Here is a 16,572-nt window from a genome sequence, read left to right on the forward strand (position 1 = left end):
AAAAACCACGTGGGCTATATTTGAGTAGAATGCATGTTTTGGTACTAGAATGTAAGTCCTTGATACTATGGAAAGGAATACAAGATAACTGAGCCTGCTGGAATCAAAAGGCTCTCTGAATTCAGCAGACATGTACAAAAAAAAGCAATTGTAATTGTCCACATGTTGCTACCAAATACATGAGGGAGATGCAAGACTGAAGACCTTCTACCCTAAGCAGCCTGCAGAAAGAAATTCTGTGATGTGTGCTTAAATCTGTATTCTGGTAAGAAACCAGAGAACATCTGTGGATAGTGGGCGAAGCTTTGAAACTGAAGAAACATTAAAGCTTTAATAGCAACAAACTGTTACCAAACTGTGTTCCAAAATAAACTCTGTGGTATGCTAATTGTGCTAATTTGTATTAACAAAAATCTGCCTGGTGGTAATAAGCCAACATGTTCTGGGAACTTGTTTCTGCAATCTCATAGATTTTGCTAAACTGAAAATAGCATTTCCATGCCCTAATTAATGCTGGCCAAATGTCCATTGCTTTCTCTCTATTCCCCCTTCCCCATACTGAGGCATGGCCTTCAGTACTCAGGCAGGTTATATCCTATCATGATGAGCCAGGTGCAGTAAAAGGTGCCTCTGGATTTAAGTTATCCTGACAGGGTTTCCTTGTTACAACAGAAAGTATTAAGTACCAAAAGATTAAGAAGATATGAATATATGGGCCCAATGTTTTTGTTAGCCAGATTTAAAATTAATAAATGTAAACAGATATACAAAAACATACATGTTTTGATTTCAAAGTAAATTAAAAACAGATATGGCTCCTGACATTTTGGTCAGTTTATAAGAAATGGTTGTTGTAATGTCAAGAGCCATTCCTGTAACATCATTTGTTTGACCACTGAGGAAGGCCAGTGGGCCAAAATGCATCTGGTCAGGGTCAACAATAGTCATTTCTGATTGTCATTGTAGATTATGAATTTTAATTGAGGCTATCATAAGGGTCAATATCTGTTTTTAATTTACTTTGAAATAAATACATGTATATTTTTGTATATCCATTTATATTTATTAATTTTAAATTTTAAAATCAACTAAAATATGCTTGCGGATCAGAGCTTGAGCAGGAGGCTCCTCATCACCTGATCACCAGAAGGCCTGGGGAAGAGCATTCAATTTGAAAATTAGGATTCAAACTCAAATCTAAACCTCCTTGGACTAATTAAGCTAGACCACCACACAAGTGATTGGGACAGATTACTGGACCATAAACTATTATGTCTGGGTATCACCCATGACGTGATAGAAGTCACAAGTAGACAAGAACTGTCGCAGCTCATTAGAAGAAGCTTGAGAGACTTTGACTATGAGAGCACGTCGATTAGAGCCTGCAGAGTGTGCTCAACCTTTTCAGTGGGCATTCAGTCTCCAACAACAATGCCAAACTACTTATCTGGGATAATTCTTCCAAAGAACAGAAGGACATCCATGCTAGTGCGCCTGAATACCCTACCTTCAGCTGTGAGGTCAGGAAGATTTAATGGGATTTCATACTCAGATTGACTCTGTAATTGCGGCAGCAGTAAAACTGACTCTGTAGATCATATTTTGCTTGATTGTCCCAAATTTTCAGCTCTAAGAAGTGAACTGGTCTCCCCTTTATTTAATCAGGTCTTCCTCTCACCAGAAGAATAATCATCCTGGTTACTTAGAAACAAAGACAAACAAACTACTCTGCATGTGGCAAAATTTCTAGCGGCAGTTGTCAAATCACATGACAACTTTTGCAGTAGCAACCTTTACATTCTTTCATGTTTTCCTGTCAAACAAGGTTTATTGTTGGATGCGGGTTTGCTGTTTATGACTCCAGTTGCAAAAACAGTACAATAAATAAATAAATAAATTTTAAATTTGACTAACAGAATTATTGGGCCCATATATTCACAGCTTCTTAAACTTTAGGTACTTAATTTGATTTAGTATGGGTTAAGTCCCCCCCTTTTGCTTACAACAGTAAGTACATAAAGGAGAACAAACCTGAACCAACCCAGAAGAAAATAGGATAAAACAGTAATATAGCCCACAGTCTTGATAAAGTGGCAAGGTTAAGATGTTGAATGGATAACTGCACAATGCTGGTTGAAGGGTAGCATTTTTCCCCTTAGCTCATCTCACTTGTAGCTTTCCTAATTCAGATTGTTTTCAACATATCTTTTGGATTCTTAAGAAATACTGGGGTGGATCCTACCCCATCCTACCCCTCCACTGAGCACAGTTTGAAGCTTTCCTCCAGCCTGAGGAGCCTTCTGTTATCTTAAATGGTTCTTCCATTGGAGGAAGAATGATAACTTGGAGGAAGGCTCCTTGGAGGATGGTTGGATCCAGTCTTAGGTACCCGTTGAACTTGGTCTCTTGTCTGGTCCAAATACAAGATTATTCTGTGGAGTAAAAACCTAGATCACTAGAAAAGAGCATTATAAGGGGAAGGGGGGGTTGTATGTGTGTGATCACCACCACTACCATGAGTGGCAACTCCTTTTGCCTCCTTTTTTCTTCCTCAAGTAAATCTATGTAATGCATAGTGGTGCAGATTGGAGCAGTGGGATCCAATCTACAGCTTATGGCCAAATCACATCTGAGGTGTACCTGTGGAATGAAAAACTTGATGCAAACACATAACAAAAGCACATCTTCAACTGCGTGCTTCACAGAAACATGCAATGCCAGGAGGTGATATGTGGTGCCCCATAATATGTAAATTAGTCCAGAGTGCCAGGATCAATGAGTTGAGCAACTCTAAGCTCAACTGTCTGATGCGATAGGCAACTATCTGCATACACTAGGGAGGGAGAACAGACCTCAGAAACATACTGAAATGTAGAGAGGATCATGAAAAAAAATCATCTTCTTCTGTGTTATTATAGTTGAGATTCACTAACTTTCAAAGTTGTAGTCTGAAGTTTAACCTTTTGAAGGAAGTCAAATTCCAATCTTTTCAATTAGATTGTAGTTTACTTTCAGCTTCAGCTTCTATGTTGAAGTTGAAGTCAAATTCCAATCTTTTCAATTAGACTGTAGTTTACTTTCAGCTTCAGCTTCTATGTGGAATTTTGCAATCTTGTTTTTCATCTTGTATATGAAGTTTGATCTTATTGTTTATAAGCAATTGAATTCTACTTGTACAGATGCCATTTTTGTATTTTGTTTTTATGAAGCTTTCTGTTTAGGTTTGTGCCTTAATATATGCCAGCTGTTTAGGTTATCAAGCAATACCTGTAATTAACATAATTTGTAATTATGTCCTAATCCTCAATCTGGTACCAACAATTAGAGACTGTATCACATGTGTTAGATGTCCTATTTTAGTCTGTGGAATTCCCTGGAGGTGAAAATAGCCACATTATTAGTCCCTGTTTATGTTTTATTTTCTTATAGGAGCATCCATCGCTTGGTCAACTTTCTGAAAAGCTCATAGACAACAACATTAATGTAATATTTGCAGTCCAAGGAAGCCAGTTTCACTGGTATAAGGTATTTTAATCATCTATTTTTTAAAAAGAAGACTGTGATTAAATTGGCATCATAACCTTGGGTATATGTCTCTTTCCCAGGATCTTCTTCCTCTGCTGCCTGGTACTATTGCAAGACAGATAGAGTCACAAGCAGCGAATCTTAGTGATTTGGTGGTCGATGCTTATGAGGTATTTGTTTTTCAAGATCTTGTATAATTGCAAAGTTATTTTCCTTTCTTTACTAGCTTCTTTCCTAACATCGCTATTAGAATGAATAGTCAATAGACTCCAAGGACAACTATAATATAGAAAGATATCCAGGGAAAATCTCAGAAATCTCATATATAAAAATGAGCACACAAATACTTGATGCATATTTGTTTATGATAAAATATGATTTAGCCAAACTATGATTTATCCAAGAAAGACCCCCCATTTTATTAAACTTTTGCCTTTTCCCTGTATTTAACTTTAATCAGGTATTTGAAAACATGCATTTAGTTTATTGAGATAATCAGCATTCGGAATAAAGATATGGTAACAACCCTATGTGCATATGGGTGCTTGCATATCTCTTCCTAATTGTTCTTTAAACCCCTGCCTTTCAAAGTTAGCATGTCACTTAAGGGGAGGGGGAAGATTGGTCATGATCACATGCAGAATTAGCCGCACCATAGGCACAAATGCCGGGTGGATTCTAAGGGCGTGATCAGATGCCAACATCTGCCAAGCTTCCTGCTTCCATCGGCAACCCGTTTTGCTCCGCTGCAGAAGCGGAGTAAAAAGACACCGGGGAAAACCCAATAGCAAATGGGTTTGCTACGGACCAGGAATGGACTTTTCCCAGTGTGATCATGCCAGCACACTTCCATAGCGTTGGGATGGTCTGATCGGTCCATCCCAACTTCATGCCATTGTTTTTTTCAACATTTCGGTATGCGCACCATCGCACAGTGCATAGGGAGCACTCGGTGTGGAGATGCAAATCATTGATCCCTCGTTGAAGCGCACCGGAAATACGCAGCCAAACCCACCCACCCCCAGCTCACCCACAGTTGCGTTTGATCACGCAGTGGCGGGCCACCCCCGCAGCTCCCAGGGACTGCGTGATCGTGCAAATGCAGGTCAAATTCCTGCGGAGCAAATAGCCTCTCTTCCCGCCCCCCACATTATCTTGCACGTGTGAACACTGCCATTGACTAGAACTATAATCTTTAAAATGCACCTGGTTCCTCATTAAGAATTAGAATCGCATTTTCTGGTGTCATAGGTGCTCTGTGCTCCCACAAAAAAGAAAATTGCTTCTGGCCATTCAGACATGGAGGCCCTGGAGGGAGCAAGGAAATCACCAAAACAACTATGTTCCATTCAGTTCTCCATGTTATTGGATGCTGTTCTGAGGTAGAGGCCACAGGAGGAAAATCTAGCGACAACCAAAGAAAGGAAAACAGATGAAACTAGGAAGGAGTAACTTGCATTCTCTAGCAAGAACTAGAGAGTAAGACTGCCACAGTGGTAACTGGGCACAGTGATAGTTCTGTCATTGCTTGAAGTCCCCTGCAGTGTTTTATGATTGCCACAAGTGCACAGGGTTTTTTAATGCACACAGATCCCCATTAAGAGGTGAATCAGGATCCAAACAGAATTTTGTGTTGTCATACACACTTCAGTATAATTAGCTAAAAACACAGGCGTTGCTATCCTCTTACAGAATAACTAGTTCCCCTGTCTGTGGCTGTATGATACATAATGGAGCCTTTATGTGGAAAACAATTCATTCCTTTATTGGTGGACTCAGATAAGCCTTCCCCCCCCCCCATTTGGTGAAATCCACTGAGTCAGACATGCTAATGCTTATTGGATAGTAAAATGTAGCAATGTGATGGAATTCTTTTGGGTTTTGTTCCAGAAGCTGCTCTCTGAAGTGAAAATTCAGGTGGATAACACAATTCAAGATATACATGTCAATGTTACTGCAATCTGTCCTGACGGAAGTAAAAAAACAGGCTTTGAAGGGTGCCAAAATGTGAAATCCACAGCTGAGGTACGACCATTCCTTTGCTTCCAAAAGGGGGTGTTTTTGAATTTTTTATAACTTCATCTTCTAAAGAGGGTATTTATATGGATTTAAAGTGAATTGCTGTGGGCAGCTGGCACTCCACGTTGTTCATTGGTTTTATTTGCACAGAGCTTTATTTTAAATTCAGACCAAGAATAAGCATATCTATGTTCAAGCCAAGCTAAGAGCTTTCTAGAACTTTTTAGAACTCCCCTGTGCTCTTTGAGCCCAAGATGTGCCTACTCCCATTTTATATCTGATGTCTGATCAGTTGAAGAATGTGAATAGCATGTTTGAGGGCAAATAACCACAAGTGAAACTTCTATTTTAAATCACCATTCATGCTGTTTCCAGAGTTTCTAATGGATGCTCTTCAGAGCTATCGTCTTTCTTCTAACAAGGCAATTTAGTTTTATTGTTTTGCATGTTTAGTGCTCCACAAAACTGCTAGGTGCCTGTTAAAAATGTAAGAAGAGCCTGCTGGATCAGACCAATGGTCCATCTAGTCCAGCATACTGTTTCACACAGTGGCCTCCAAGTTGCCCTCTTCTGTGGCTGCATCCCAGCACTGGTGTTCAGAATTCTGCTGCCTATGTATAAGATAGCTCTCACCACTTGCCATGGCTAGTAGCCATTGTTGGACCTTTCCACCATGAATCTGTTTAACACCCTTTTAAAGCTATCTATGCTCATGGCCATTGGCAGTGAATTCCATGGTTTAATTACTCAATGAGTAAAGAATTATTTCCTTTTGACTGCCCTGAACCTATTTCCCAAGTATTCCATGATGTGCCTCTGAGTTCTGTTATTATGGGAGAAGGAGAAAATAGATCCCAGCATCTCAATTTGTATGTTCTTTGTGCACATGGTGCTCCTCTGATAAAACAGGTAGGGAATCCTTCACAGGTAGGAGTTCATGTGGACACTATAATCATTTGCCTTCAATGAATTCTTGTATTGGGACATTAGAATGCAGTTCCAAATTAGAAAACCAATCTGAAACAGTGTTGCTTCATTCTAAACCCATTGACCTCAATGCATTTAGAAGAGTGTGACTCTACTTAGAGCTGCACTTTAAGACTGGGATTATCCCAAGAAAACATTAAAATAGAATTAAAAGCCCCATGTGTGCAGCCAGAATTCTTCTTTGAAACTTTGCCACTGCAGGTCCCACACAGGCAAGCCACTTTTTAAACTGGACAGTCACCTGGGGCCATTCCCACAGAGATCTTCCTTTTTAAAAAGCCCTGGTTGCAAATACAATTTGTTTCCATGCACATTTGCTTTTTTCCCTTGCTACCAAAAATCACAGGATGCTATTCATGAATAATCATTCCTTAATCATGAGTGAAGACTGCCAAGTGTCTTTTTTTGCCACATGTACGTTTACCAGGAAACTGTTTATGTAGAAGCAGCTTCCTGATGCACCTGGGAAAATACATATGTATAATCTCCACATGTCAGGATGCAAATTTTCCTACTTTTGAATTATTGGTTTAGGAAAAACATTACTTGGAAAGCTCCCCCATTGGTGGGTCAGAGCACAGGACTGGCTCCCCTCCAGCCTCCTTTCTGTCATTGGCCTAGGACGAGCCTCAGAAGCGTGAGAGGGGGTAGGTTCAGCTTCACCCCTGGCCATCTCTCTGTAGCTGTCCTTCCTCTCTCTCTCTCTCTCTGCAAGCCACAGGAAAGGTCTGGCTCTTTCTCCTCTTTTTAAAGGGTGGACTGGAGGTGGGTGGGTCCCATGCTCTGCCAATACAAATGGGCCCGGGGCTGGACTTGCAGGAAGGACGGGGCCCAGTGCCAATGGCTCCTCCCCCAGAGCCTCTGTGCATTCTGCACCACCCTCCCTCCTGTTCATCTCAAAGGGCTGTGTGCTTGACCCTTGCAGGCTCTCCCCTTCTCTCTCCCCATGACCAACTGCTCCTGACACGCCTCCCTCAGGCATGGCTGCTGCTATGGCCTCTACTTCTACCAGGAAGATTCTCCTCTTTCACAGACTTCTGGGTTGCTTCCTGCAGCTCCAAGGCAGCCTGCTTTACTGCAGCTGCCGGCTGCCAGGGTGCTTGTGGAACCGGGCTGGGGCTGCTGGCTCCAGGCAGCAGTCTTACGAGAGGTGCATGATTTACCTAGTATCTGTTTGACTTAAATTATAATTAGTTATGATAATCTATTGTTATTCATGCCTCAGTGGCCAGAAAGGTGACCAATGGCTTTTTCCCTCCTAACTGCTTTGAAGGTATATGCACTTGAAAATAACCGTTATATTCTTAATGTCCCACCAAAGTCACAGTGAAATGCAGGATTGCTTTTGACACTATAGTAAGTGAAAGTCCTTTGTTGTTTTCACAGGTGCTCTTCAATGTATCCATTGCCATGAAAGGATGTAGTGCAGTTGGAGGAAGAAAATATGTGATGCTTAAACCGATCGGCTTCAATGAATCTACCAGAGTTAATATATTTGCAAGATGTGCTTGTCAGTGTGAGGACAGCATAATGCACAGAAGAATATGTTCTGATGAAACACCTCTGGATGCTGACACATCCATCTGCAAGGGCAGTAGCTGTAGTTCCAGTGATGAACTATCTTCTGAGCAGTGCAAGATGCAGAAGAACCATCCAGTCTGCAGTGGCCAGGGAGACTGCATAGGTGGACAGTGTGTTTGCCATAAAACCAGACTTGGCATGATATATGGTAAATATTGTGAGAAAGATGACTTTTCCTGCCCATATCACCTTGGAACCCTGTGTGCTGGTAAGCTCTGTTGTATTTAGCAGTTCACCTGTTATTCTTTTTGCTGTTTTTATTTATTTATTTATTTATTATTTACTTCTCAGAGCAGCTAGAATTATTGGCAATATGTAACATAACAAGGCTAAAATGGCCATTAAACTGTTTAAAACATATCCATAAAATATGACACTGTAGCCACAAAGTGAAGAAAGAGAGAGGGAGAGAATGTCAGTAAAATATGTTATGCAGTATCCACCTCTTGTGTTGAAAAAGCTAATTAGGAAAATACTAATTTCCTAAATTACTAAATACTAAAATACTTTCTGAAAATAAAGATTTTAATGTTCAGAATATTTGTAATTGTCAGCTTATTTGACCACGTAAGGTGGTGCCAGAGAAAACCATATAATGGATAGCCTTTCAGGCATGTCACCTGGAGTGGGAAACCTTTCAACAGGTTCCTTCACATCTCATCCTGTAGGTACTTGTGGGAAATCCAAAGGACTACTAAATATTAATGCCTGAAACATACATACGCTGCATATCAAGGTCACTAAATAGACTGGCTTCTTTTTTTCAGGAAAGTTTACTAATCACCCATATGTAACACTCCTTAGAAGAAAAGCTATTGTTCTTAAAGAATTATCCACACAGTCATGGCTTCTCCCTGCTTTCCTGTTTTAGAATTCACACCCAGATTGTTATCTGGCTAGTGATTTGGGATCTGAAGAGGATGATAGGTAGTTTGGGGGCATCTCCAGCTGCAGTCAGACAAGTACCCAGGAAGTTCTGTCTCAAACTTTAGGCATTGGTTTTCCCCCAAATTACCTTCCTGACCAACCTCTCTTTGTGTGTGGATCATTCTCCAGGAGCAGTAGTAGTTACAAGTAAACAAGCTTGTTTTCCTACAACAGTCAATGAAGTTGATGGTATGGTTCAAGTTTTGGAAATGAAAAACTGAAGCCAAGAATTGATAGTTTATTCCAGATCACTGAGTGAATCCATGGTTGTGGGGTTTCTTAGCCCAGGAGGGTTGGAGCACAGTGACTTTTTATTGGGATCTTAATAACTGGAATAACTTAAGGCCCTTCTCTAATGACATAGATGGGCCTCAACCCTTTACTGTCTTGCTGTTGTAGGCAATGGTGAATGTGAAGAAGGCAAATGCAGATGTTTTGATGGCTGGGAAGGTGACCGTTGCCAATGTTCCTCATCCTCACGAAAGCACTGCCTTAATTCAAATGGCCAGATTTGCAGTGGACGAGGAATTTGTGTGTGTGGGAAATGCAAGTGCACTGATTATAGCAGTTTTGGTCACTTATGTGAATTCTGCCCTACTTGTAGTACAACCTGCAGTGAAAAGTGGTAAGTTTCTTAGAAGCTGAACTTGTTGCTCTTAATTTGCCATGTATCGAATTCTGCGACTTCACCACAGAAGCCTCTTCCTTGGTCCTTTCAGACCTCTGGTGCTGGCATGTGGTATCTCACTGGTGGCTGGTAGTTCTGAGAGGATATCGAGTATTGGCAAATCATCTTTTTAAAGGAAATAGTCAGATTAAGTACATGGCTTTCTCTAGGCTATCCTTCAAGGGTCACTGGTTTAACACATAAAAGGCATAAGTGATATAGGATTCATTTCTTTCTTTCTTTTTCCTGAACTGCTTGTATTGGAAATTAACTACTACACTACCATACAGTACAACTGTTTTTCTACAATATAATATAATACAGTACAACTGTTTTTCACTCCTGCCTTCTTTCTTGTCTCCCCTGCCCCTCCGGCAGATAGAAGCTGTTGTCGTGGTCTCTCTGGGCCTCAGTTTGGTACTTCTGCAAGTGGATATTGTTTAATTAGACATGAAGCTATCTTATATTGAGTCAGACCATTGATTGATCTACCTCAGAACTGTATATTCAGATTTCTAATAGCTATCAGATTTCTAATAGCTGTCAGACATTTAAAAATATTTGCTTTAATTGAAGGAGACAGAGATTGAATCTGAGGTCTCGTTCATGTAAAACATATGTTGTGGTCCCTCCCTTAGAAAATAAGTAGGCTAAAGCACAGTTTCTTCACCAAGACAGGCAGCTAGCATTGTTTGCTACCTGCCCATCATGAGTAGAAAGTAACTGCTGACACACCCAGAAATGCGGTTTTACTGTCTACTCCTGTGTCTCTCTTGGAAAGTTCCAAACACCCTTAGGCAGCTGTTCCTACACTTCCCCAAATGTAAAGAGGGCAGTGGGGAAGGAGATAATTGAAGGCCAAAGTTTTGATGAGGTAGAAATGGCTCCTAGATGTTAAATCAGCTGCTTCTTGTTATCGAGTAGAAGTCTTCTGAGGCCCCGTCCACACGAGAGGATTAGGGCCGGGAGAGGGACGGATCAGGGGCGGAGCAAACTGGCGCGATCCCACCGCAACATCTGGGAAGCATTGCGTGCCCATCCCCAATCCGGCTCTTCCGGCGATAATCCGCACCAAAAAAGAACCACCTACCTAGGTGGTTCTTTCCGAATGGCCGCAGCAATGCCGGCTGTGGGATCGCCGGCAAGTTCTTCCGCCGGCGCATCCCCGGCTCCTTGCCGAACTACGCATGCTCCGACATGCGCAGTTCATCAGACTCCCGTGGCTTTCTCCCCGTCTCCCCGGCATCTGATCGTGCCGGGGAGCAAATGCACAGCGGCTCATAGGATCTGTATGATCCCGTCGCCGCGTGCCTATTTAGATGCGGCTTTTAAAAGCCGCACTTTGGCCGTCCCTTTCTTCCCTCATGTGGCAGGGGCCTGAGACTCACATGACAGGGTTGTTTAACATCCTAAGCAGGTCTGATCAGAATTCTACTCAGGTCTTTCCAATGGGGATTATTCCCAGGAAAGAGTTCTTAGGATTGTGCTGCTTAAGTCCTTTGCACAACTTTTGTATTCTGAAGAGAGCATTGCTGCCTCATTCTTGATTAAACATTATGTAATTTTAATACAAACACTGTCAAATTCATTTTTCTCTCAGCAAGCACTGAAACAAGGAGAATCCAATTTATGGTTATTATGTGTGATGCCAGACCATCTCCTGTCTTGAGCAACCTTGAACCAAGGCTCTGTTGTTCTCTGTGCTTTCTTTATTGCCAAGGAGATATGAACCAAAAGTGGCAGAGATTCTCAGTTAGTGCTGCAGCGCTTTGTAGTCCAGAGGGAGATAAATTTTTCAAGAATCCACTCAGTTTCACTTTTCTTTACAGGAACTGTGTGCCGTGTCATCATTTTAATTCATCTCAAATTACACTTGACCAGTGCAAAGCCTCATGTACTTACAGGGTCCAATATATTGAAAAACCTTCAGGTAGGTTAAAATAATCTACAAACCTATTATGATGTTTTTACATGAAAAAATTCCTCATTCTCTCCTGTTGAGTTTGCATGAAGCATAGGTTTTGACACAGGAACCCATGGTTGGAACATGTATCCTTCCATAGTCAGCCGGTGCAGAATTATGCATAGCTGGAGTGCAATTTAGGATTGTTCTGGTTATTGTGGGAGGGTGGGCTTAGCACCTAAGCACCTTGTTGCTAAATGGCCTCAGAAGTGTGGGTAATGGGGACCCACATTTTTCTCTTCTCCTTCAACTTCTCCCCCCTTTCCTCCTTCCAGCATCAGGAGGTAAGATCCACCATGTCCTCATCAGCTGGCTTCCCAGCCCCAATATCTGCACTGAGCCTGGCCCCAAGACCTCATCCCATGAGAGGCTGGAACCTATTGCTTTCACTTTCCCAGCCTCACTTTTTTTTCCTTTTTTTGTATTTTTCATATGTGCATGTATGTGTGTGTGTGTTCTGACACATGTGAGTGTGTGTGCACATGGAAGTCATGGCAACCTCTGGTGACTGACCCCTACTGGGGGCCTGGAGGATATTCAGAGAGGTGGCTGAATAAAGCCTGCCCCCTCCTCTCTGTATTCCAAGGAGGTCTCCCATCCAAATACTTGCCAGAGTCGACCCTGCTTAGCTTCTGAGATCTGACGAGGTCGGGCTTGCCTGGGCTATCCAGGTCAGGCCTCCCCAGGCTCACTCTTAAAGTCCCACCCCAGGAACTAGCCCTGCCTGGGCTGTAGGTGGCCAGGCCCCAACCCTGAAGGACTTTCCTGCCACCAAACAGCCTTTCCCAATTTTTGTCCTTTCTTGGCCTCAGACAAGAGGCTGGGCCCTGGGCCCTACCTGCTGCCATGCCACTCGCCTTTTCAGGGCAGGAATTGGGCAAGTCCTAAAAAGAGCTGCCTCGCCTGCCAGACCCTGGTGCCACTGTTAGTACCTCCCTCTTCCCAAAGCAGGTTGATTTCAGTGTGGGTCAAAGGAACACACGTGAAATGAATTCCTAGTGATTGCGCTAGTACTGAAATAGATTTTGTTTTTATAGATGTTGTTTCTTGCTCTCACTATTATTTATGTTTCCATGTAGGAATTAAAAGGCAAATCTCTCTTTTTTCCCCTCTAGGGAAAGTGAAACCTAAATAACAACAGGGAATGTAATTGGCAAGGACTGCTAGACTGGGCATTTCCATGCCCTTGAGAAATTAACTGGCTGCTGCTGAAGCCAGCCAGAGTAATGCAGGAAGAAATAGTTTTATAAGCCCATTATTACTCTGTTTCATTTCTCCTTTTTTGGTTACTTCATACCAGGCATGAACAAACAAAACAGAATGAATGTTTCAATACAATTATGTACTGTCCCATTTTTAAAAACCTTAAGGGATTGCTTATTCCCATATGAAGTTACACACCTGAGGAAACTTGAAGGCTTTCTTAAAGGTACCACTCCCACGAGAGGTGGAATGGTCATGGAGAGACCTCCATTCTGTCAAGTCCCCTCTCGAGGCAACTCTCTTAGATCCATGCCACCGGCCTTTGTATGCAGGCTGTGAGGATGGCTTTATCTTGCCATGCCATTTTGTGTTTTATGCTGCTGGTGGCTCTGCTGTTTTTTTATAATTTTATTGTTAGCTATTTTGAGGACACAAGGGGCAAAAGGGGGGAGGAATAAAAATAAGTAAATGGTGTCAGGTTCTTATGGTTATCTGTGTACATGTGAAATTACCTTATGTTGAATCAGACCATCAGTCCATCAAGGTAAGTATTAAATACTCAGACTGGCAGTGGCTTTCTAGGGTCTGAGGCAGAATTTTTTCACATCACCTACTACTTGATCCTGTTAGCTGGAGATGCTGGGGGTTGAACCTGGGACCTCTGGCAGGTCAGCCAGACGCTCTGTCACTGAGTCATGGCCTCTCCCCTCCTCTTTCTTTGTCCAACTAGCTTGGCGGTAGCTGCAAAATGCAGATAGTCAGAAAATATGTAAGACAGGTTTGCTTTTGACACTGGCTACATGAAAGGCCCTCAAGTTTGTTGTGTCTGGGTTCCAATCCGTGACCAACCACCCGGTGGCACCAACATTATGGGAGGTTTCAGTGGACTAGGCCATGGTCAGTACTGTATGCAACCACTGGGAACAGGCTCACAGATAACTCCTTGTTGCTAACACAAGTTTGTATTGAGTCTTCTACATACAGCGGCGGGTAACGGGCCTCCCAGGTGGGAATTTACCCGTCCCCAGCGGGGGCTTGGCAAACCTATGATTCCCCACTCCTTCACATGCAGCTGCTGGTGTGACTTGGGGTCAGTCATAAATTATTTCAGAGCTGCACTCTCCAGGGCAGTTCTCAAAAGAGCTCTCTCAGCCCCACCTACCTCACAGGGGATCTGTTGTGGGGAGGGGAAGGGAAAGGAAATTGTAAGCTGCCCTGAGACTCCCTTGGGTAGTGAAGGGTGGATTATAAATCCAGTCTCCTCCTCTTCTTCTTCCAACCTAATGGCATGCCCTCCCCCATCTTATTGGTTCCAGTTCCTAATAGCCAACCTCTTCCCAGATGGTGACCATCTGGCCAGACATGCACCACTGGCCTTGATCTCCCGGGAATGCAGCTTGGAGGGCCTCTCTCAGCAGCTTGCCTTCTCCTCCTACCCTAGTACCGCAAAATTAGTTCAGATAAGTGAGGTCTGGATTCTCTGTTCATTAAAATGCCTGTTTCTGGATGTTGTCCTCAGAACGTGGCTGTCTGACCATGCATTTACATCCAAAGAAGCACAGCCAAATCATCTTTTGTCCATATTTCTGGATCTGAGGAGCTAACAAAACTAGTCTTTGATCCTGGTACTTTTTAGTTCTGGCTTTTCAATAAAACTACACTGTATTGGTGGTGTTAAGGCTGCAAATCTTCCTCATGAATGTACTTTCCATGACCTAACACACACACACACATGTGCACACACACATCATGCTAGTATTTATTTAACCTTTAATGTGGCAGAATGCAAAGATAAAAGTAGTTTGCAAAAAGTGACTAAGTTCCTGATGATGGCTTCTCTAATTAGACCTTTATGATAATGCACATTTTTGTTTTCTTTCTTATTGCAGAATGCATCTCTAATGATCCAAGCCACTGTAGAATCTTCTTCATAATCTTTATCGTTACATTTCTTTTTGGGTTGCTTAATGTACTTATAATCCGGCAAATAGTTCTACAGTGGAGCAACAGTAAACTTAAGTCTTCAGTTGACTATAGAGTATCTGCAGCAAAAAAGGTAACTAATGTCAGAGAATCACAATGCATGTTTTTTTTTTCCTTGAACACTTAAGCCCATATTCATTGTGTGGGGATTTCTAACTGGTTATATCTTCTTCTTCAAGGATAAGATGTTCTTGCCTGCTGTTTGTACAAAAACTGTAACCTACAGACGTGATAAGCCTGAAGAAATAAACATTGGCACTACCAAGTTACAAGTAAATGAAACTTTCAAATGCAACTCTTGAAGACAAACCACTTTCTTCAAAGCCTGTTTTCACAGGCCAGAAAGTTTATTTGAGAGGCCCTTGTCTGATACGTTGGACTTGATGGTATGAATACTGTAATGAAAAGGCCTGACCTAAGAGTTTTAGTTGCACAACACAGCTAGGCTTCAGCAGAGCTGCTTCATTTTGAAAGACACATGAGTGTTAACTACTGATTAACAAAGTAGTCTAGTTAAGCTGAGATATTTAGACTGGAGCCAATTCAGCCCCATTTGATGACCTAAGAGAACCAGCCCAGTTTCACACTGAAGGGGGCTTAATACCTGTTCACAACACCACTCAGCATTGTAGCACTTTAATGTAATATAACTTAAAACATTTTGGCATAAAATGTTGAACTAAACTGGTGTGGCAAAAGCACTGATTTCACTTTAGAGGTAGCTAACACAGGCTTGATCTATGGCAGGGATTCTCACACTGTGTCAAGAAAGATTCAACGGACACAACCAATGACATTTTAACTGCCAGTGCTAACGGGAGAACAAGAAAGCGGAACCAGATGAACCCACTGGGAACCCTAAAAATTCTGCTTAAAAATTGGTTGTTTTACTGATGGTTCAGCACTGGTGGTTAAATCTCAGTGTCCTATATTGCACTAATTAAGAGGTCAGCTTGCATTCATCCTGCTAACTAAGACACTAATGGTGCAGTCCTAAACAGAATTACACCCTTCTATTAACCTCAATGGATTTAGACGAGTACAACTCTGCTTAAGGCTGTACTGTAAGACCACTGTCCTATACATACCATTTGGGAAGCAAGTCCCATTAAACTCTGTGACATGTACTTCCAAATAAACATGGTTGGGATTGGGCTGCAGATTCTTAGAGAGGGAGATGGTTCTTCTCGGCAACTGGCAACCATCAGTAAGGAGATTTCAAAAACCACTGTGTGAATGAACAAATTTCAGAGAGCCCTAGAAGCTACATTTGTACACAGGATGTTTGATAGATTTTTTTCCTTTGTAGTTGCTACTAATTGTGCTGATCTTGTTTGTTTTGAAGTCTTTCTAAAATTTAATAGACTATTTTCTTCAAAGAGACTGGAATAAACAAGATTGTGATTACTACTGGGTTTTTTAAGCCAAAATTTTGTAGCAGTTAGAGTTCATTTGTACAGGATTTAAGACTGTACATTAAAACATTCCACTCCACTTGACTAGCAGATTTTTATATGAGTTTCAAAATATTGTGTTAGTACTGAAAAGTTCAGTGGCAGTTATGTAGCTGATATAAAAGGATTACCACTCAGGGTCTAACTATGATACACTAGGAGTTCTTTGCATTAGATGGATTCATGAAGGATGGGTTCATCAGTGATCACTAGCCATGATGACTGAAAAGAACCTCCTCATCTAGAGGCAGTAAACCTCTGAA

The 16,572-nt window shown here is 41.9% G+C and overlaps 1 protein-coding gene across 1 annotated transcript in view; it reads left to right on the forward strand.

Moving 5' to 3' along the window:
* ITGB8 (integrin subunit beta 8) overlaps positions 1-16,107 on the forward strand; it is a 60,152-nt gene extending 44,045 nt beyond the window's left edge. Inside the window, exons 7-14 of the mRNA XM_015426229.1 lie at positions 3,430-3,525; positions 3,606-3,695; positions 5,416-5,550; positions 7,918-8,320; positions 9,439-9,664; positions 11,536-11,636; positions 14,762-14,928; positions 15,035-16,107. Coding sequence (XP_015281715.1) covers positions 3,430-3,525; positions 3,606-3,695; positions 5,416-5,550; positions 7,918-8,320; positions 9,439-9,664; positions 11,536-11,636; positions 14,762-14,928; positions 15,035-15,157 — 1,341 coding nt within the window. The 3' untranslated portion in view covers positions 15,158-16,107. The remainder of the gene's footprint in view (positions 1-3,429; positions 3,526-3,605; positions 3,696-5,415; positions 5,551-7,917; positions 8,321-9,438; positions 9,665-11,535; positions 11,637-14,761; positions 14,929-15,034) is intronic.
* Positions 16,108-16,572: the final 465 nt, after the last annotated feature.

Source organism: Gekko japonicus, unplaced genomic scaffold (genome assembly GCF_001447785.1).
Source record: "Gekko japonicus isolate JY-2015 unplaced genomic scaffold, Gekko_japonicus_V1.1 scaffold77, whole genome shotgun sequence".
Classification (NCBI taxonomy): Eukaryota; Metazoa; Chordata; class Lepidosauria; order Squamata; family Gekkonidae; genus Gekko; species Gekko japonicus.